This window comes from Molothrus aeneus, chromosome 6 (genome assembly GCF_037042795.1).
Source record: "Molothrus aeneus isolate 106 chromosome 6, BPBGC_Maene_1.0, whole genome shotgun sequence".
NCBI classification, from domain to species: Eukaryota; Metazoa; Chordata; class Aves; order Passeriformes; family Icteridae; genus Molothrus; species Molothrus aeneus.
The window spans coordinates 12,174,575-12,196,812 of NC_089651.1; the positions used below are offsets into that span (position 1 = coordinate 12,174,575).

Consider the following 22,238-nt stretch of genomic DNA (forward strand, 5'->3'; position numbering starts at 1 on the left):
ACATCCTTAAGGATGTTTTAAGGATCCTTAAGGAAAAAGCATAAAAACAAGGAAAAAAACCCCACCTCTGATTCATATTGGCTAAATTGCCTCTCAAGCTTTGTCCCGTAATAAGGAGAAACTGGAAAAGGCAGTAAGCATGTCATAGCAGAGAGACAGGTAGGTGGGAAAACAGGAGGGTCAAATAAATAGGAATAAAAATTAATTACTTTCTAACATTCCTGTCCATAAGTTCAAAATATTTTTTTAAATTTCTGTTGGTACCTGCTGAATATCCATTTTACTGGCTGAAAGGTATTTTGCTACATAAGTGTTGTTTCTGAATATTATAAACTGCTAGAGAACAACAATGCATTTTTCATGATGGAATGAGGGAATTGATTGTTGTTAGTGAACTGATGACACGTTTCTGATCAAGGCAATGCTCCTTTTGATGCCCTTGCTTGTTAACTTGGCCTCTGGAGGCATCAAGAATTGCTGACAAGTTTAGGAAAGAGGCAGAGACACCAAAACAACGGCTCCCACAATTCCCATTTCCAGGAACAGGGACTCCCAGCAATCCTACTGTGGGAAGCCTGAAACCTGGTGAATGAGGGATGGGTGAAGGAGCTGTGGGAGGACACAGTCCAGCCAGGCTGGTTTGTAATGGCTGGCAGAGTCTGACCAAGGACTGCTGTCTTCCCAGGGTGAAGATGCTCACTAAGAAGGATTTCTGGAATTGTCCATCCAGTTCCAGCTGTTCATATCTCTTTTGAAGTAATTTAAGAGCCTGTGGTATTCTGCTGCCATAGTGGTCTGCAGCGTTAGTCAAAGCAATTCTGCTCTCAGCTCAAGTCTAATTAAGGGTAGCTCTTGCGTAAAGTGAGTTAAATTCAGTAGTCACAGCCCAGACCCCATGGAAAATAGTCTAATTCAACTGCAGTAATACAGTGTAATATAAATATAATGGAAATACAAAACCATATAATTTAATTTGACATGACTGACAGTTTTTTGCTTAAGTCGGTGAAAATGAACAAGTACAAACACTGAACTTCCCTCTTTGATCTTTTTATTTTAGTGCAATAGGGAGCTGGTTTCAGGATGACTTTGCACGGCAGCACCCTAAACAAATGCACTGACAAGAGGTATATTTCACACCCTCTTTTGAACATATATGCACATTTCTAACTTTTGTTGTTTAAGATAGTTGAAGTAAATTGATTTAAGCTTAAATATGGTCTGAACTTTTCTACATTTGTCCAATATGCACAAAGGAAGGAAACAAATGCACAAGGAGAATCCAGGTTAGCCATGGCCTCAAGCAGTGGTTTTACCCAAACTGCCTTCTTGCCCTTGCAGCCTGGCTGCCCTAATTCCAGCGGTCCTGCCACAGGAAAGGTCCTGGCCCCTTCTCAGACCAGGGAGAATGGGAACAAGGCTCCCATGGATGCTCCAAGCCTTGCGCGTCCTGTGCCCACCTACCCCATCAGTGCCATCACTGCCTCCAGCTGAGACACTGCAGACCAGGGAAAAACTGGGCACAGGGGAGATCTTTGTTTTCCCCCCAGAAAGTTCCAAGTGCTACAAGCAAGCAAGGACCAGAGCCTGGGAAACAGTGATGGGGGGTAAGGAACAATCCCAGAGTGGTCTCGGTTGGAAGAGATCTTGAAGACCATGATGCTATAAACACCCTAGGGAAAAAAAACCAACACAACAAAACTGTTGCTGACTCCAGATCCTGGCCAGAGTCCGGAATGGGTTTTCCTTTTGGCTGACTCCATTCCAGACCCTGGCTGAAATCTGGTCCAGATTTTCCAATTTGCCGACTCCATCCCAGACTCTGGCCATAATCTGGTCCGGGTTTTCCTTTTTGCCCACTTCATTCTGGATCCTGGCAAAAATCTGGTCCAGGTTTTCCCTTTTGCCGACTCCATTCCAGACTCTGGCTGGAACCTGGTCCTGGTTTTCCCTTTTGTATACTACGTTCTGGACCTGCAGCCATAATCCAGTCCACGTTTTTCAATTTGCCACCTCCATTCTGGAATCCGGTCAGACTCCGGCCTGGGTTTTCCATTTTGCTGACTCCATTCCGGATTCTGGCCTGATTCTGGACTCCGGCTGTACTCCGGGCCGGGTTTTCCACTTTGCCGACTCCATTCCGGACTCCATCCAGAATCCAGAGTCAGTTTTCCTTTTTGCCAACTCCAGTCCAGACCCTAGCCGGAATCCGGGGTTTCTTGAGGTCAGTTGGGGTTTCTTGAGGGCATTTGGGTCCCTGCTGGGGTTACTGGAGAGCATTTGTTTCGAGAAAAACGCACAAACACCAGAGGTTTTTGTCCTCAAATAGGAGACTGAGGAGTCCTTCAGCTTTATTCGAATAAAAGGAGACAATCCACTGGTGCACACCGGCAGGGTTTTCTTCCTCACCATTTTGGAAGGGTCAGCCTCCTTTTATCCTAATTCCTGACTGCATGTTCCCCTCTTCCTTTTCCCACTGGCTGAGCTACTAGGAAGGCACAGCCTTCCCGAACTGCCTACCACATATCCCACCTTGGCAGTACTGTTTTACCCCAAAGTTTTGAAGTTGAGGCTTGTGCCTTCCCTTGCGTATGTCGGGTCTGCACTCTGCAACAAACCACTGCCCAAAGTCAGGAGAGACATTGAAACGAGTCTTAAAGACATTAACACCCATCAAATTGTTTTTAAAGACATCAGCACACATCTTTCATATCTAATCTAAGCCTACTCTCTTTCAATTTGAAGACCCCCTGGGTCCTGTCACTACAAGTAGAAGAGACCCCTCTCCATCCTTCCTGCAGGCTCCCTTCAAGCACTGGAAGAAGGGAGCCCTGGCTCCAGGGCTGTCCCTCGAGGCCGCAGCCCATCCCATCCAACACGTTCCCAGGGCCGCAGCCCAGCCCAGCCCATTCTCTGCCATCCCCACACGTTCGCAGGGCCGCAGCCCAGCCCCAGCCCATTTCCCTGCCACCCCCACACGTTTCCAGGGCCGCAGCCCAGCCCCAGCCCATTTCCCTGCCACCCCCACACGTTTCCAGGGCCGCAGCCCAGCCCATTCCCTGCAGTTTCCAGGCAGCAGCCCAGCCCATTCCCTGCCCATTCCCCACACGTTTCCAGCGCCTTCTCCCGCGCTCCCCTCGCGCTCCCCTCACGCTCCCGCGCGGCGCCTGCGCGCGCCTGCGCCGCGCTCCGCCATGGCGGCCTGGACGTGCTGCCGGGTGGCCGCCGTGTCCTGCCTGGTGCTCTGCGTCTCCCTGCTCCTGCCGCGCACCTTCCTGCCCCGGGCCGGCGGCAGGCAGGAGCCCGGCGCCGCGCCGCCCGAGGGTAAGAGGCCGCTCCTCGCCGCCGCCCCTCCTTGTCCCCCCCCCGGCCGGGACGCCGCGGTCCCGCTCGGGGTGAGCCCGGGGCGGGCGGGCTGGGGGGGCTCCGTGAGGGGCCGGGGCAGCTCGCAGGGAGCTCCGCCGCCCGATGTGGAAACATAGCGGGGTTCCCTCGTGGCGCGTCTCTTCCCCCTGCTCATCCCTTAGAGACGTGTGGAGTGCCGGAGGATTCATTCGTGCTTACCGCTGTGATCCACTTTCTTCTTTTTTTAAGTAGCTTAGAAATTTCAAAATACCGTTTTATTTATGTGCTGGGTATTAAAGCTTCCCGAAAAGTGACATATTCATTCCACTTTTTTCGTTTGTTTGGTTTTTTTCATTGCAATACATCCCTTCTTTATTTTGTTATTTTGTTTATGGAATGCTTTTGTTGTTGCACATGAAATAAAAATTCATTTGAATCGTCTTCATTGTTCAGTTTCCTACGCCAGCATTTTAAACTTTTGTTTTCATGCACCAGCTCCTCATATTGCTGTGGCCATGTGATGCATTATTTTAGGCTCATGTCCTGTCCATGTGGCCCCCCAAGCTGTGTCCTCCGTGCCTGCCCTCCCACTCTGCATGTCCTCCCTTTTAAGTTCTCAAGGAATGGGTTCATACAAGCATCTCCCATCCTTTTCATGCCCATTGCCTTGTACTGTAGAGGTTATTTTTGCCCCAGGCACTATACAAGAGAAGCTGGTACCATAACCCCTGGTCTTGGCAGAGAAGGAGTTTTGCCCAGGGCTGCCCACGAGCCAGAGGTGAGGCTGGTAGGAGCACAGAGAACTTACAGTTCTTCAGGGTGCTGTCCCACAGGGACTCATGCTCACTCACTGTCTTCTGCATCCTTCCAACAGCCTGGTTCTTCCATGTCTGCACTCTTCAGTGACATGGATTTCATTTAGTATTACATTTCAGGGTTTTCTGAGGACCTTCAGGCTGAAGTTACCCCTAAAACAGTGTTACCTTGAAGCCAAATACAGGATTTCCATGCCACAACAGCCCTTTCATGGTTACCACGTGGTTACCACGTGTATTTTTTATTTTTGAGAACTTGAAAGTAGGTTGGTCAGCACTGTAGATCTGCAGGTGCGTAGTTCCATTGCAGGATGGAAAAACCCATAGAGGCCAGCAGCCAGCCCAGGTGAGGATTGTGCAGCCACCTGCCTGAAGCAGGGTGGGAGCAGATGCTCTGGGAGGTGGTACCTGGGTCCCCATTGACTTCTTCCCCTGCACAGCTCCCCACTGATCCCACAGTGGTACCAGATGATGGAATTTGACACTCCATTTTCCCACAGCAATGCAGTCAAGCAGTTAGTTATCAGTTAATGCTGTGGTGCTCCTTCCTTTGGCTGCAGGTTGATCTGACAGAAAATAGCTTTAAAAATCCCAACAACAAACTTGCCCTCAATGATTTTCAGTGCCCCCCACTGATTTTCAGTGCACCCCATTATTTTCAGTGCCATCTGCTGAATGAATGATGTTTGTACCCAGTCTAGCACAGCTGTTTCTGAGCAGTGCTGTGCTGGGGTGGCTTAATCACCTGCAGCTGCAGTTAAATGCTTAAATTAGGTAACATGAATACTCTCTGCATCCTCAGTATTGTAAATACTCCCCATCACTGCTGCAGAGATCACAGGACAGCACAGGTTTGTGTGTGCCTGATGCAGCACAGGCACCCAGCCTTGCTCCCCCGTTGCAGCCCAGCACCTGCCTTTGGCTGAGGGTGTAATAACTCACCTCAGCTGGTCGGTTTCAGATGAGAGTTCATAGCCTGTGTTTTCAACTTGATGGCAAGGATTTCATTACACCTGCTCTGTAGACCAAATTGTATTTCACCTGAAGTTATTTTTTTATTGGAAGAATAAATCTTGATTGAACCACTTAATTCATATCTCTGTCATTAGTTGTCCTCCTCAGTGCACTGATAACTGCAGTTACCTGGCAGGAGTTTCAGGGGCTTGAGGTAATCATGTCATTCTTGAAGTTAATAAAGTGCTTATGGTAGTCTTGGGGGCAAAATGTCTCTGAATAAAACATGCTTAAAATTTAGTATCGTTTGTTAGAACTCAATGTTACCAGAAGGCTTTTTATCAAAACAGACTTTAGGCATGGGAATGGAACTTTCTCTAATAAAGTCATTTTCAGAGGTCTCTTTTATGAAAATGGTAAGCATTGAACTATAGAAGTTAATATTATCTTGATGGATGTTCTTTTTCACAATAATAATTTCACATATATGACAAAGCTCACTTAAACAACGTACTGTGTTTGTATTACCTTCCTAGTTGACTTCATAGGCAGGCATTAGAATGTTTACCTTTTGTTAAAGAGGAGCAAAAGGGAGACCTACTAGCAGTTTTAAAAGCACATTTTAAGTCTAGTGTTCATAAATAAATGCCACACATTTTGTAAAGCCACTCTCTAAGCTGGTAGTTTCAGATAAACCTTACAACTCCCTGACAGCAGCAGACTCTGCTTTCCTACAAACAATCAAGTGGCGTCAGCTTTACAAAAACAACATAGGACAGTTCAGGTAACCCCCCTGCTCAAATTGCATTTGTGCAATGCACACATCAGTTGCCTGCCTGAAGAAAATGATGTGGCAGAGAGAAATATTACCTAGACTAAGAGTTGCTGAATAGTACAGTAACATAAGTCTAAATAACTTTATAAATAGTTGAGTTGGGCCCTGTAGCAATTCCTAAAACCCATTAAGTAGAACACATAATAGCTTTCGTGGAAAAAAGATGCTTGAATGATCTGAGTATCATCATCTGGTTGGTTGCTGTATTCATTGTGTTGTAAATACAGATTTCAAGATTTGCTTGTTTGCATTTGAGTGTTAATGTTGTTAAGATTAAAAACCCCACAGTCATTCTCATGTGAAAATGCCATTAAGAACTTCATCTACATTCAGAAACGACAGCCTTTTAAACACCACAAATGTTTCTGGGCTATAATTTCATTTTTGGACTTCAAGCTCCTGAAGGGACTGAGTTAAACAAAACAAAACATGCTCTGCTTGCCCTGTAGCTGGTTTGCAAAGTTGGTTTGAAGCATTAAAGCTGACAACATTATTAAATGTGTAGGGTAAATCCTAGGTTAAAAGATTGCAAAGCCAGGGGGGGTGTGCTTGATGGGAGTTACCATACACAGCAATCAGTCTGCTCGGGCTGTCACAGGGCAGTTGGGAAATATTTCAAAAGCAGAGCAGCACTTTGGCACCCTTCAAAGCTAACCAGGGTTAGTGCTCTTCCCTCAGCACTCCCAGAACAGGAAAATGTCCTGTTGAACTACACACCATCCCCACTGGCAGCTGTGTAGGGCAGCAAACAAGGACCCAAGACATGCCCTTCTGTGCTCATCAGGTGTCACTTGGTTTTCTTGATGTTATGTTATTGTTCCTGTATGCTGTTGTCTCCGTTTGAAAGTGGTTTGTTTCATCCCTGAAAGTGTGGAATCTTGTTCAGGTCACAGTGGCACCCAAATTGATACATTTTCCATTTATATACTGTGCATTCAAGAGCCTTGTGCATATGCTGCTTTCACGTTGCTTGTGCCCCCAATTTCCTGTGTAATTTTCATGGGTTCTTCAGTAAAAAACTATGGAAGATAGTATTTGTTTATTAAGGAAATAATTATAGAAGTCAATAGGGTAGGTTTAGAAACATGAGTCATGAAATTCCCTTTTAAAATTATCTTGATAATGAAATGTCAAGATGTGTCTGTCCTCTTGGCCTGATTATATTTAATTTAGTTGAATCTTTTAAAGTACAGATGAGGCCTTGTGGATAATTTAGAAAACTTACTCACTTTAAATACAGTTCCACCTTTGTCAGTTATTTTCTGCTATATTAATATCTCTCTTTTTAAAAAATAAATAATATTTGCATAAGTGTAAGATGTTTTATAAGTGTTTACCTATCCTGCTGCTTCATCCCCACCTTAGTGAAGCAGCTCTCTGCAGGACATCACACTCATTTCCACAGTGACCTACTGCTGCAGGGCATTGTTGCTGGAGCAGGGGGACTTTCTTGTAAATAAGATGCTATGCTTTCCATCACAGACTTTGAATAATTCACTAAAATTTAAGTGCCTGATAACAGCTTCCTCGAAATTAAGCTAATCTGAGGGTGGCTTTGGTCAGTGGTAGTGTACCCTGGCAGTTACACTAAAGAACTCATGGAATGTGTGCTATCATCTACAAGAAAAATGTGTTTTTAATAGTGGAACTTCATGAATTATTGATATCACTTCCTAGTAAGTGTTTATTGCAATTTTCTCTGCTCAGGAATTTAGCTGCCTGTGATGGTGTTTCCTAGCAAGACCAAATGTTAATTAAATTTTCCTCTTGTGTCTCATAAAAGCACTTGCAGCTGCATACTCGCAGAAGTAAAGTCAGTTATTAGCAGCACCACTTCAAACCTGCTTTTCATTTTCTTTCTGCAAGCACAGGCAGCCTGTCCCAGCACCAGGCAGCAATGTCCAGGCCATATGTGCCAGGGAGGGGGAGTTTTCCAGCTGGGATCAGGGAGCGAGCTCAGCCCGGCCTGGCAATCCCCATCCATGCTTCCATCCAGCCCCTCCCACCACCAAATTCCACGGCAGAGGAGCTGACTAACTCAGCTCAACACCAGTCGGTGGAAGGAAGTGCAGGTGCACATCCAAGCTGGGTATGGAGATGGAAAGCAGGATATCAACTACACAGAGGAGTAAAATAGTGAATTTCACAGCAAAACTGTTGAATTGATGGCAGCAAGAAAATAGAATAATGCATGAGCTAAAATTTATCGAGGTTCTTGTGCCCTTCAATTGTGTGAAATCATTTGCAGCACCATTTCAGGCTCTCTGCAGTCTTACTCTGGCATCTGTACATCCATTTATGCTTGCTCTCCTGTCTTGTGTTAAATTAGCTCTGCCTAGAAAGGTTAGAAACCTCTAAATTCTTTTCCCTCTCAAATGCCAAAGATAATATGTCCCAGGCTATATTCAATCTCCTGTCTCACACTGTTTTACCTTAGACCTTTTTAAGGAGAACAGCTTGAGGTAAAAACACTTTTCTTAATCTTTCATTACTCGCTTGGTAAAATCAGGTAAAATACTATTTCTTATGGCAATAAGCAAAAGTCTATGCTGGGCAAACACTGCAGTTGTGTGTCAGGGTGTTAGGTGGAAATGGTTTGGACATTAATACATTTATACATTAAATGCCTTTAGGCAGTAGTGAAAGATCAGGCTCACAGTGGAAAACTGATATGTCGTTGGGGGATCTTGAGGAGAGAAAGAAGTAGGAATCTGTCATTTTATCCTGCTGGAGATGCTGATCTGTTGGGTATTCGGACAAGAATATACCTATTAAAATTCCTGCTTTGTTAATTGCCCTGCCAGCTCTTTCTCTGCTTAAAATCAGGAGATTTTAATTGTGTGATTCTACTCCTAATTGTGTTGATGAAAAATTGCTAGGAGTAAATGGCTTTAAGTAAGACCTAACTCCCAGCACTGCACATCACAAGAGACTGAGGGCTGAGTTTACAGACCCAGTCCAACAAGTTCCTTATTCTTCTGTGCTGGTGAATTAACAAGCAGAGAAAATAGGTCGCTTGCACCTGCTGCAGGTTTAGGCTACGTGTAAAAGGGTGGAAAGCAAGAGGAGGGAAATGATCATTGTGTGGTTTTTTTGCAGGGAAGCTCAGTCGCTTTCCACCGAGGATGCATTCCCACGCCGCTCCCGACGGCCGAGCTGTCCCTCATTTTCCAAGGTCTCACCTTACTGAAGCCGTTGCCAAAGCCAAGGCAGGTGGAGGTGGCGGCGGAAGCACTGGAGGAAGTGGAAGAGGTCTTGTGGGACAGATTATCCCTATATATGGATTTGGCATCTTCTTATATATTCTGTACATTTTATTTAAGGTAATTATTGAAAAAAGTCAGGAAAAAAAAAAAAACTTGGGAAAAAAAAATTATACTCTCATTTCAGTGCTTTGTTCCATTTCAGCTGTGCTCAAAAAAAAAGCTTATGCTGGACATTTGCCTGGTGGTCAAATGATTGGAGTATCCTGTGGGTTTTGCTATTGCAAAGACTAGCTAAGAATGCAGGGAAGGATTTCTCTGATTCTTCATTGGCTTCTGGCCTCTTAAGTTTTTTTAAGGGTTTGGTTTTTTTTCCTGGATAATGTGCAGGTCTAGAGTAATGTTAGATAAATTTTGAATATACATGTAGTATTATTTTCCCTGTTATATGTGGCTACATGTTATATGTACTTTATATGTCACATGTTGTTATTTGTTCCAAGAGTCTGATAGGAATTTTCAGCTGGCAAAATCTTCCAGGCATATTTCATGGTTTTGCTGGTGGGTGTGCTTTTCTGTGGCTGCCTTCTGGCCTATTTCAGTTTTCTGCATTTTTTTTCCCATTGCCTCTGGGGCTTATCTGTTACTGTTGTGACTCATAGAAGGGCCATGTTCTTGTCCTCATCAGCTGGCTTCCAAGGGAAGAACTACTCCTGCAGAGCGGAAATGCCCCGCTGCTACACCTGGGAACATGAAGAGGAAAATCAGTGAGTATGGCTCTGAGTTAGAGCTGTGTAGCTGTTGACTCTGTAATGGTCCAGCAGGTTTCTTCGAGTTCTGGGTGCACTGTAAAGCTGATGTTCCCTCCCACCCAAAAAAAAACCAAAACAAAAACCAAGCCAGAATCTTCTGTGTTGGAATGAGCAAGAGTTCAAAAGAATTACTGCACTGTCACTTTCTAATCCCATTCAGCCCATGAGGCTGTGATAGCAGCCTGATCCCAAGCCCCTCTGGAAGAAATGGCTTTTCATGAGGTTTGCTGAATTAACTGCACAGATTTGCTGAAAAGCTGTGTCACTAATGATTAAAAATGGATAATAGGATGTCCAGCTATAATTATTGTATAATCCCTAACAGTCTAGTAAGAGCACAGAAAGATACCATGAAAGCTAGTTTAATTTTTTTTGAATTGGTGAATTCTTAGCCATCATCAGGCACTTCCCTAATTTGTCCCTTTTTTGCAATGCAGAGTTTTCATGCATGCAATAAAGAGAGAAAATAGTATTCTGAAATGTTAATTTGATTTTTCCTAAACATTGGTGAGATAGATTCAAGTATTTGTAGGCACTTATTAGATAAATTAATAAGTTTACTACTGAGGATTGGAAGAGTAGTTATCATTGCAGCATTTAAATGTGTTGTGTTTAGCTGGCTAAACTGTAATAGGAAAGGAAAGTACTTAGGGCTTTATAGAAAGTGGTAGCAGGAAGGTAATTCTCTTAACATAGCTGTAATTTTCTTGACATTAATGCACATATTAGGAATACCAATGTGCTCAGTGCTGTAGATTGTGCCTGGCAATTTTGGGCAATATATTAGCGGTGGTAATTATATTTTTTTCTCTGCTGCTTGGTGAGAGAAAGTAACTTTGCAGTAAGTTAACTTTGCCATCATTATATCCCATATTATATCATTATATATATATATATCATTATATCCAAAGAACTAACGGTGAAAATTATTCTGCCTTTTTTCTAGAGCTCTTCATTTATATTCCTAAAACATTCATGGCAAGCTGTAGCAGAGCAGGGGACAGGTCACTGGATTAGGAACCTGAAGACTGAGTCACCACTTACATAGTGACTTGGAAGAAGTAACTTCCTTGCTCTTTGCCAATTCCCCTTCCTCTTCTTTTAAAGTCTCAGACATGCAAAATAATTACATCAGTGTTGCATTAAATCATGGCAGTCTGTGCAGGATAGAGGTCTTTGTAAAGCAGGATGTTTGTTGATGTATTTCTCCATTCCTACTCTGTTGAAGTTCCATTGTGCCTTTGTGCTGCTTAAATGGGTGTAATACTGGTAATATTCTTCACCTTCTTAGGCCAGGAAGAGTAGGTACAACTCTCCAAGCTGTTTTAGTTTCCTAAAAGGCAGTTTGGTTTGGTACAGCATTTACTACCTGTGATAAGGGGACAGGGATACATTTTCAAGGCTCCTACTGACAGATCTTGGGATTTTTTTTGTTTTGTTTTACAGCTGACTATGAGCTCACTCAACTTCAGGAAAGACTGAGAGAGACAGAAGAAGCAATGGAAAAATTAATCAACAGAGTAGGACCTACGTATGACAGGTGTGTTTCAAATTAGAGTATTTTAAGGAGAGGTTCCACTCTGATTGGAAATTCAACTTTCTTTCATTATCTATATTAAAATAGCATTTTTATTGCTACTTCAAGTTATAGAAGTTTGATTTGACAAATCCCAATTCTTGTTCTGCAGTTTTTCTCTTTTCAGTATCTATATATAAAATAAATAATTTTTTCATTTCCTTAACTAGAAAAGCAATTATCCCTATCTCCCCCCTTTGTACAATGTGTTATTTGGGAGAAAATTACAGGTATACGTAAAAGGAAGATAAACCATCTACATTTAAAGTACATAAAACAGCCTGTTTTATGTGACCAAAATAATATCCTGAATTATTCTTTTCCAGTTCTATGGATTATTTTCCTAAATTGAAATGCTGTTATAATCTATGTAAATTCCTGTTAGAATAACCATAACATTTTTCTTTCAGGCAGAATTGTATAATAATCTGATTACATAACTTAGTTCCACTCTAAATGCATGCATTTGCTTCTAAATATAAAAGACAAAGGGTTGTAAAATCAGCATTCAAAATTTTATTATGTTTATTAACGTTTCCTACAAATCTGATATCACCAGTCTATGTTACAAAGAAACACTGGAAACAAGTCTATATTTTTCATAATGAGTAAAAAGAACAGATCAATAGGACACTGCATAACTGCAGTGTGAAAACTGAAATATCATAACTATGAAGGTGAGGTTTCAAAAAATGAAAGCTGTTCTGGTTGTTAATCATGTTAACTTGTCTGGATCAGCCAAGGCCTGTTTTAACCCATCCTGTAGGAATTCTGTGCTGAACATGCACATTTTGTTCCTTTGTGGCTCAAACCACTTCTCTTTGAGTGCAGTTTTGCCCACTTTGGGCTGTGCCCTGTACAGTCTCGGGCAGACAAGGTGCCCAACCTGCCCATGTTCAGCCAGGTCCCAGTGGGAGAGCCCCTAAACTGCCCTGCTTTTGTCAGTGGAACAGAAGGATCCTGCTTTGACTGCCACTCATGCCTGTGCTGGAGGGCTGACACAATGCTCTACACATTCCTCTAAGCTGACAGAAATAGGCTTAGGAACTGCCCAGATATTGTGCTGATTCTCAGGATGGAGTATTTTTTTTAGTGAGAAAATCGGTTTAGGGTCTGATCCAGTATTTGTTCTACTCTGTGTTATTGGCCCAAAGCCTCTATTTAGCAGAACTTCCCTTCTTTGTTCAACCAGACTATTTATATAGATGGGTCTAAAGGTCTCAGGGGAAATGAGAATCTGAATCTAATGAAGAATTTTGTATGTTGCCTCTTTGAAGAGAAGGGGAAAGGCACCTCTTGATGGAGCAAATAGCTGTTTTCAAACACTTTGAAGCTCTCTTAATCTACTCATTAATTTCACTAATACTGGATAAATCTATTAAAAAAAAAAAACTATGGTTAGAAAGTGTAGTTAGAGTACTGAGCTAGGCTTTTCAATCTGGATATTGATGGATTTAAATAAAAAGGAAAGAATAAGAGAGTAAAAATGGCTTGAGCTTTATCTATTGATCTGCAGTTAAACAGAAACCCTTACACAGAAAAGTCAGAGATAGAAATAAACTGGTATCAAGTTTCAACTAATGCTGAAAGACATTAAAGAAGACCCCAGGTGGGACCATGGCCCTTTTCACCAGGTATGGCAAAGCAACAGCCAGCCTGTGTTGTAGAAAGAAGCAACTAGAAACTTGGATTTGCCTTTTTTTTTTTTTTTAATGAGTTGAAGGCCAACCTCCAAACGAGCTGAGGGAACTTTCTTCCAAACCAGCATTCCAGTTGTAATTACTACACTGTTAAGTAGAGAAACAACCTTCCAGAAATGCAAAACTATCAAAAAGTACAAGTACAGGTACTTTTAATGAGGCCTAGCATGTTGCAAGAAAAATGAGGAGCAAGGTAAAGAAAGCAAGAGGAAAGAACTGCCTGTCCAGGTCCTCAACAATGTAACCAAAAATTTCCATTTCTGATAGTTAGGTAAGAGAAATAATGCAGATAACCTACCTGTTTTTAAAGTCTTGTTTACCAGATTGTCTACTGGAAAAACTTCCTTTGTTATGATAAATTGAGTGATAGCTGTTAGTGAGCTCTTTGGGACTCTACAAAGTGTAAGTATTGCCATTGTGAAAAATAATACTTGTGTTGGAGCTACAAATACAGACAGCAAAAATAATGACCTTTTCTTGCAGTGTAAACCTTCTGCATCTGTTATCCTCTGAGTATTCCTAAGTGCATTATAGCCTGGTAAATCTCCCACGTGCAGGCAGCCAGATGTCTTACACACTGCCAGCAACCTACAGTAAGTCTTCCCAGAGGCCTTAAATGAAGTCAAAATAACACATGGGCTTTAGTTTCTCCCTCTCTGCAGGGAAATCTGCCTTTTAAGCAAGGTATTTGGAGGAGGAATACTCTGAAATACAGAGCCCTTGTGTTGCAATAAGACAGGAGTGTTTTATAATGAGGGTATCCCACATATTAGGAATTTTCCTGTATGAAATGCCACAGTGATGCAGCTGCATTGACTGATCCTGTTATCTGAGCCAGCTTATCTGCCCAATGTGCTAAAGAGATAGGCCTCTCTGTCTTCAGCCAAGTGATATATATTCAAATTGAGTGCAGTTTTGTCTGTTAAAGGAGGATTAGTTCAGCAATTCTGTCACAGCTTTGGTCAAAGGCTGGTGAAACCATTTCTTTTTGAGGGCCTCTTAATTCACATCTCAGATTCTACATCTGCATAAGCCAGGCTTTTGGGAAGGTGCTGTCTCACACATTCAGTTGTTTGTGGAACAGATTGCCACCACAGCCTGGGGGAAATCAGTGTAACCTACATGTAGTGTTGGGATATCAGCTTTTCAAACTGTGGGGCAAAATGCTCCTTGGTGGAAATGCAGAAAAATGATCTCAGGGAAGCAGTTTAATCTAGGTGGTGCTAATCAAACCAGCTCCTGAGCTAAGTTCAGTTACACACACCTGTGCCTGCAGGTGTGCACAAAATCCAGCCCGGATCAGCACTTCCACCACCATCACACCAACCAATCTTACTTTAAACCAGTGTGACTTTGCTGCCCTTAGTGTCACCATCATTCCCATTTAGGCAGAGTGCCACAAAGTACCTCTTGGAGTGCTGCTCCACTCCCAGCAGCTGGTAAGAGGAAAACCTGAAGAAGGACATTGCAAGTTTATTAGAATTTTGATAACTAAAATGAGGGCTTACATGACCTAAAGCCAAAATCTGCCTCCAGCTCCTCTCTTCCCATCTCTTCCCTATGCTTCACTGAGCAGCCTACTCAGTGAATATGCTCTTGGAGATTATCTGTCTGTCTGTCTGCTCTCCAGACCAGAGATCACCAGAGATCATCTGTCTGACCTCACATCCCACCTACAGTTCAGCATTCTGTGCATGCCAAGGGCCACCCTTTCAAGTAACTGGGGGCAGCAGCTTCTGACTCATGTACAGATCCAAAAGAGCTCCAGAGGAGTGGCTTGAACTGGCATTACTGCTCAAGAACAACTTAAACCTCAAGATATCATAATTTTAAACTCAAGATGAAACAAGCACCAATGGTCAGAACCATTTTCACCCCTGGTGGCAGTCAGTGCCTTTCTCATTCTGGCCTACTGAGTTAGCAGACTGCAGAGCACACCCCTTCCAAACACTACCCTTTTGTCCATAAGATTTTTAGAAGCCTTGTTTCTTTGCAGAGAAAATAACATGTAATGACTACATGATCTTATCTGTTGGAAGCATTTTTGTTATAGTAGTTGTATTACCTAAGCAGTAATAATTACTAAATCCAACAGTGTAGAACCAGTCAAAAGTTTGCTTTCCATCTGATACAAATCTCAGTCCCTGTAATTCTAAAGGGCAAGGGACAGTTAAATGTAACACCTTCTTCCATTCTTAAATCTTCCTTCCTGTTTCTGCCCCCCACCTCCCCACCAGGCTGCACTGTTGACTATCTATAATGACATGGTGATCTGTCCAACTTGCACATTTAATGGTCATAATGAGAGATTTTAGAGTCTTGACACTTAACGACTGTGAGGAATTTTGATCAGCCTCACCAACTACACATGTAGCACAGATTCAGAATTTTGTTTCCTTATAATACTTCATACGAGGCACTGCACCCTAATTCTTACCTAACACACTTTTAAAGGCAAGAAATTTCTGTAATGTCTTTTGTATAACTCTTAAAAAACCATAACTTTTTTTTATAAAAACCATAACTCTTTTTTGTGTGTCACTTTCATCTTGCTCTCACATTGGCTTTACCTGCCTTCCTTTACCTGTTTAAATTGCAGTCTTTTTGGATAAAGGGATAAACTATACCCAGCTGAAGTGCAGAGCACATGCAGATGTTGAGGAAGGATCACACTCCTCAATAGGTTTCTCCAGACTGTGCTGCTGGCATGGACCAAAGAGCTGGGTTCAACCTCTTCTCATAGCTTGCAATAACAGTGGACTAAATTCTGGTGTCTAATATTTTCTAGCAGGACTCAAAATGTAACAACAGACCAGGAAAAAATGTTACTTCAACAACTTAGAGAAATTACTAGAGTTATGAAAGAAGGAAAATTCATAGATGACATCTCTCCTGAGAAGGAAGCTGAGGAAGCTCCTTACATGGCGGATTGGGAAGGTAAGCGAGAGACTTTCTTACCATTACCTTTAAAAAAAAAGTTGGATAAAGATTACTCACAATTCCAGGTCCTTTCAAAGTTTTGGTTAACTTTATCCTTCCTTTTCCAGAAGCCAGTATTTAAAGCTTTGCAAGAGGTTGCTTGGCTTTTTTGTCCCCAACCATAACAGAAAAAAATAGATTTTGAGGTATCCAACATTTCTTTTAGTGTAAACATTGCACTATCTGCTGCCCAAAGTGGCATATGAATATTCACATATGTTCCATCTGCTGCTGGGGCTTGACTGCTCTAGGTTTATATCTTTCCTTTTCTGTGCTGAGCTGGATTTCAGGACAATCATAAAGCCCTTGGAAATCAGATCTGTATGTTTTAGATAACTTACAGTTTTTACTTTTGATTAGTTGCTCTTTGTTAGCTCCAATGTTGTATAAGTCAACTCCAGGAAGTCTTTTAAAAACTATTTATTTTAATGTCCTTTCTATTCCTTGGTGTTTACCTGCTACATAAATGTGTTTTCAAGAAATCTTAGTTGAGCTGCTCTGTATCATAATTTTAAATGCAGACCTAATTTCTTGCTTTTCAAAAATGATCCAAAACATAAAGCATAAACAGTGACCTTGAGCTCTGCTCATAAAGTCAAGTTTACAATGTTATTTCTAAAATGAAATGTACAAAGTCATTGATATATCTGTTTTTTCAACTTTCTCATTAATGCTGTTTATAGCAAGTGTTCAAACCAGGCATCAGTCAATCTGTAGGCAGAAAAAAAAAAAAGAAGGATCCATTCAAAGATCTAAGACACACCATTTTTACCTACTAGCCCCCACAGCTTCCAGCAAAGCTCAGGTTTCACTCCTGAAAGTCAGGGCTGATATCCTGGCTCCCTAAAATTAAGTGAATTATTTTTCATTGTCTCCCAAGAAGACACGCTTTGCACACTCTTGCCATGGATTTCATACTGTGACGTGTACATGGCATTAAAGAGCTGACAATTGCACTGGCAGTAGGAAAAACAACTGTCCTGGCCAACTTTGCATCCACCACTGAGGTCAGGACTCCTTTTAAATGCTGCAATACTCCAAGCTGCATATCACTTTATTCCTAAGGTTATCCAGAAGAGACCTATCCCGTCTACGATAATTCCGATTGCTTCAAGCGCAAGCAGGACACAATCCTTGTAGATTACCCTGACCTGAGCCAGCCCTCTCCAGAAGAGCTGGCAGAAAGAATGGAGGGCATGGAAGATGAGGAGTATCCTTATGATGAAACCCTGCTAAGTGATCTCACCACAGGAATGGGTGGTCAGGATTTAATGCAGAAAAAGGATGATGTAACTCTCATTGAGGAGGAGAAGAGTGACCTTCCTCCCAGCCAGAGCACTAGGGAGTGCTGCTGCTGCTGTGATGATGATCCTGCTGTCATAGCAGAGAATGCTGGATTCCACTCTGAGAGCTGCAGTGAAGTAGAAGAGACAAGCCAAGAGGACCTGTCTGTGGAGTCGGAAAATGATAATGCTGTACTGGAAAAGCAAAAGATCAGTGATTCAGAGCAGACAGGCACACTGAGAAAGCGCTACACCAAAGTACTTAATTGACAGGGACAACCATCTGGATGGTAAAGGAAGAGGTCATGAACCGTCATCCACGTGGGTTTTGTTCCCACTGAGGACTTCTCTGTGCTCATCTCCTTGTACCTATTGCATTCTCATGGTACCAGTCACATCACCTGCCTGAAGCCAATGCCCTCTTTCATGCACTCATCATGGGTTACCATGATGCTGCCAACAGTGCTTTGCCCTTGAATTTTGAAGCCTTGTATTTTGAAGTAGATATTTGTGACTCGTTCCTTTTCAATTCTGAAGGAGTTGTCCTTGGTTTTGCCCTTTGTCATCCCAGAGTTAACCAAATGTCTCTTCTGACTTTTTCAAAACCATCTGTGTGCTACCAGTTAGGAGAGTTAATCAAATCCTTATGTATACATGAGTTTACTGGGATGCTGAAGGACAAAACATGCCTTCTTTCTCTTAGCTCAGTGTTAACTGGTCAGCAGAGCAGATCATAGTCGCACACATGACTCTCTCAACTCTGTCATTGCTCTCTACTCTTGAGAAGCTGCTGTCCACCAAGCTCCTCGGCTACTCCACAGCACCTTTCCCATTTATTCCATGTTTTTGGAACAGTAGCCTAATCCATGTTGTGTTACTTGTGTGAGCAAGACTGAAGCTCTGTGAGTTGTGCTTTAACTTTGCCTTAGCCCTGATGAAATTCCCAGATGATTGCAGGAAGTGGACCAAAATGTGTGAGAGCACTAAAAACATCCCTAGGGATTAAAACCAAAAAAGCAGTGTTAAGGTTTGTCTGTAAAGGAGAGAACAGCATGAGGGGGACCCTCAGACTGAAGGTAGCAGGTAGGCTTTTCCTTCTTCCTAGAAATCTGTGGGTTTTTTATGCTCTTGAAATGCTGTTGCCAGGGTCATGTTGAGGCTGCTCCAAGTATGGGGTGAGGAGGGTGCTGGAGCCAAGGGCTCCTGAGGAGAGGTGGCAGGCAGTCCCTGTGCCCAAGGGACAGCCTTTCTTGTACAAGTAGCCTGGCAGGTGGGATGGGCTCCAGGAAAGGTTCCCTCAGCTCTCATGACCCTCCTGCTTCTCCCATACCTGGGCACTTTTCAGGCCCACCATAACCCAAGCCACACCACACTCATGGCCCAGTCACAGTGGCTGTTTGTGATGTCACCAGTCCCCCGAGTGCTCTGGCACTACAGAAGCAGGGCCCTCTGCAGCTGCCCTCCATCCACCCAGCTCTGAGTGGCCCTCGATGAATGAATGGAAGAATGAAAAGCCAGAGCAGCGAGGTGGGTGGCAGACCAGCTTTGTAAGGGACGGCACCAGGGCCCCTTCCAATGATGACTGAAGAGGAAGACATGTGCCAGGAGGAGGCTGTAGAAGAGGAGGAAGAGGAGGAACAAAATCCCCCCTCTGCCATGAGTGCCAGTGCCCTCAGTTCCCTGGTGATGGCCATGCAGAGCTTGGCTCTGTGCCCAGGAGGGGACGGGGTGCAGCCCAGGGACACAGGCCTGCCGGGGAACCGCCGGAGCAGTGAGCCGGGCGGCCGCGCACCTCCGCGAGGGACAGCACAGAGACACGCCTGGCAGCACCCAAAGGGGGACTCACTTTCCCTGGGCCTGAAAAGTGGCAACAATCGACGGTGCAGGAGGAGGAGGGGAAGGAGGAGAAGGAGGAGCATCAGCCCTTGCACCATGAGAGCCATTGCCAATGTGCGAAGAACGACACGCAGCGCCTGCCTCCGGGAATTCTGGCGGCTCAAAATCCGCACCTGTCTGACTGAAAAATAAGCAACAAGACAAGGATGAAAATCCTGTCCTTCCTCCTTGTTTGGTACTTTGGTGACAGCACCTGTGCTCCCACGACTCCTTACGTAGGAGGTGTTTTTTAGAAACTTTCCAGTTCCATGCCCACGTCCTGCTTTGCTGGTGCCACCTTAAATCCTGGGGTTTTTTAGCCTGTGACATCAACAGTTTGAGACAATTTTTTTAAACAGAGTGAAGTTATCATAATGAAAGCATGGAGCCCCAGGAATTTCTTCTTTGCAAACATGCTAGGGAATATTACAGAGTCCCAGCCTCCACATAGGGCCTGTCCTACTAACTCACCTATTCCATGTCCTGGCATCAACAATCATTTGTGGATTGCCATGCATTATATGAGCCCTTCCTTCTCACCCCCTTCTTTCTCACCCCCTACCCAACCCTTCCTGGAGCTCCTCAGGGAAAGATATGAATTGACTTGGCTTTCACCAGGCTACTGTGCTGAGGTGACAGGAGTTGTCCCCAAGAGGGCCACTGAGGTTCCTGGGGTCTGGAGGTGGGGTTGCTTCAGTCTGAGGTCAACAACAATCCCTGATGGATGAGTGAAGTCAGCCTTGCATGAAGAATATGAGCAGACCAAGCCAAGAACGTAGACAGCTGTTTCTTTGGAGAAGCAACAGATGGCAGGAAGAAGTACTGGCCTTCACATGGAGGTCCCTTCTAGCTGCTTCATGGGAAGTTCTTTTCAATGTTGGGAAATAAAAAAAATTTAAAAACCAAACCAATAAACCAAAAAAATAACAGCAAAATTTCTTTCTTCCTCTCTTTTTTGGGATTTGGTGAGTGCCTATGGATTCCTCTGTCGCCTCTTGGTCTCCACAGCCCTGGAAAGGTACTGATGTGTGGGGTATAGGCCCAGCCCAGGCCATGGAGATGGTGAGGAGTCCCACAGCACACAAGGGCAGGCTGAGGGAGCTGCCTCTAGTCACGAGGGTGGAGTGGTGGAGGAGCAGGTGCCCAGTGAAAGTGTGGATGCCCCATCCTTGTCAACATTCTAGGTCGGGTTGGCTGGGGCTTTCACCCATCTGGTCTAGTGTCAGCCTCACCCCAGTGTTCAGCCAAGCCCTTACATCATTCCCCAGTACTTCCAAGGAAACAGTAGGAGATGTGCTGGAGCTCTGCTGTGGATAAAGGCACAGCCCAGTGTGAGGCTGACACCCTTTCCCTGGATTGTCACAGGCTGGCAAGTGCTCCCTGGGTGTCCCCAGAACTGTGACATTCTGAGGCAGACAGAAGCACAGGGCAGGCATCCCACTGCATCTACACACCCACCATGGGCCTCTGGGACACTCTGCTTAATAAACTAAATTGGATTCCCCTGCTCTGCACCAGCTCCAAGCCAGATGCTGGGTGCCCATCAAGGTGGGGTGCCAGCCTGGGGCTGCTCCCACAGAACTGCTCACATCAGTGCTGGGATGGGGTGTGGGGAGAGTGCCCATGCCACGCCACCCACCACAGCTGGGGCAACCCATGGGAAGGGCCTGTGCCCCACAGAGTCACCACCCAGCCCTGTTTCATGCCACCCCTGCCAGCCCAGCCCCTAGAGTGCCTGTACCCCTGAATTATGGGTCTGGCCCACCAGCTGCCCTCACCACCACAGCTGCCAGGTGCAATTGTTCCAAACGTACCTGTAATCCACATCAGCTGGGAATGCACCAGGTACACATCACCACAGGAAAGTGGATTTGTGTTGATCAGGAGCTCCTCATGATGGCCATCATTCTCCAGAGGGGAGTTGCCCACTCCCTGGCACAGTGTTATTGTGTGCTCCTAGAATAATTGTGCTGTACCAGACATTTTCTCCCAGGTATGCAAAACCTCAGTGAAGGGGGTCCCCTTTACAATGCCAGGTCTAATTCCCCATCATTTCAAGCACTAAAAAGGATGTGAACCCTCCTTTTACATGGAAAAAAAAAAGGAGCTGAACTCCCCTTTCACATGTACCTTGCAAGGGCTCTAATCCCTTACACATTAGGAGCTGTTAGGGCTGCTTCTAACACCTGTGACAGAGCTAAAGGCTTCCTGTTTCTTTGCAGCAAGGTGGCAGAGAGCCTCAAGAGCTCATCCCTGAGGTGTCAGTGGCCTTGGCAGCCCCTCCCCAGGGACCAGTGAGTGCTCTCTGAACATAGCCAGCCTTGCCCCCTGTAGCAGCTCACCAGCAGCCTTCAAACTGGGATTCCTCCTGTTTGAATAATATTTCATTTTCACCCTTTGCCTCAGCTTTCCCCCCTCTGAAACAGAAATGTCTATTTAGAGGAGCATTTTAGAAAAGGACCATCAAATGTGTCTGTGATCTTCTCAACTATTAACTGCTCACTAGGGAACGCTCATAATTTGCAGGAGAGCTTAGCTGAACAAAATCAGGATTCTCAGAACTTTGATGAAGTAATTAAATCAAAATCATAGGTCAGAACATCAGCAAAGCTGGGAATTTGAGAAAAAGTCACAGAAGCCCAGGTGAATGCCCACTGGAAGCAGTCAGGCTCTTTAAAAGCACATGTGATGTTTCCCACCTGGCAAATGAAATGGCTGTACTTTTTGTTAAAGCTAAAAGAAATAGCACATGTGTTATTAAAACAAAATATTATGATAAAACTAAATTTTAAAACCCACAAATGGGCTTAGTTCTCCCTGGATATTTGAGAATGGTTACAGATTGTTTCAGGCATTCCATG

General features: G+C 44.0%; 1 protein-coding gene across 2 annotated transcripts; it reads left to right on the forward strand.

The window, feature by feature from the left end:
* Positions 1-3,176: 3,176 nt before the first annotated feature.
* RIC3 (RIC3 acetylcholine receptor chaperone) lies at positions 3,177-20,312 on the forward strand. 2 transcript variants are annotated; one of them, XM_066551540.1, is made up of 6 exons: positions 3,177-3,324; positions 9,049-9,272; positions 9,841-9,919; positions 11,411-11,504; positions 16,029-16,177; positions 17,285-20,312. In XM_066551540.1, exons 1-6 carry the CDS (start codon positions 3,195-3,197, stop codon positions 17,770-17,772), a joined length of 1,164 nt encoding a protein of 387 aa, XP_066407637.1. In that variant the 5' UTR covers positions 3,177-3,194; the 3' UTR covers positions 17,773-20,312. The 2 variants fall into 2 exon arrangements, with proteins under 2 accessions (XP_066407637.1, XP_066407638.1); XM_066551541.1 differs by having other exon boundaries at positions 16,032-16,177.
* The last annotated feature ends 1,926 nt before the right edge of the window (positions 20,313-22,238 follow it).

What these genes read in the sequence shown, in the direction of transcription:
- RIC3 (XM_066551540.1), top strand. Translation starts at nt 3,195, where the DNA reads ATGGCGGCCTGGACGTGCTGCCGGGTGGCCGCCGTGTCCTGCCTGGTG. An exon ending in CGGCGCCGCGCCGCCCGAGG is followed by an intron (nt 3,325 to 9,048) that starts GTAAGAGGCCGC and finishes GTTTTTTTGCAG; the next exon opens with GGAAGCTCAGTCGCTTTCCA. An exon ending in GTAGGACCTACGTATGACAG is followed by an intron (nt 11,505 to 16,028) that starts GTGTGTTTCAAA and finishes AATATTTTCTAG; the next exon opens with CAGGACTCAAAATGTAACAA.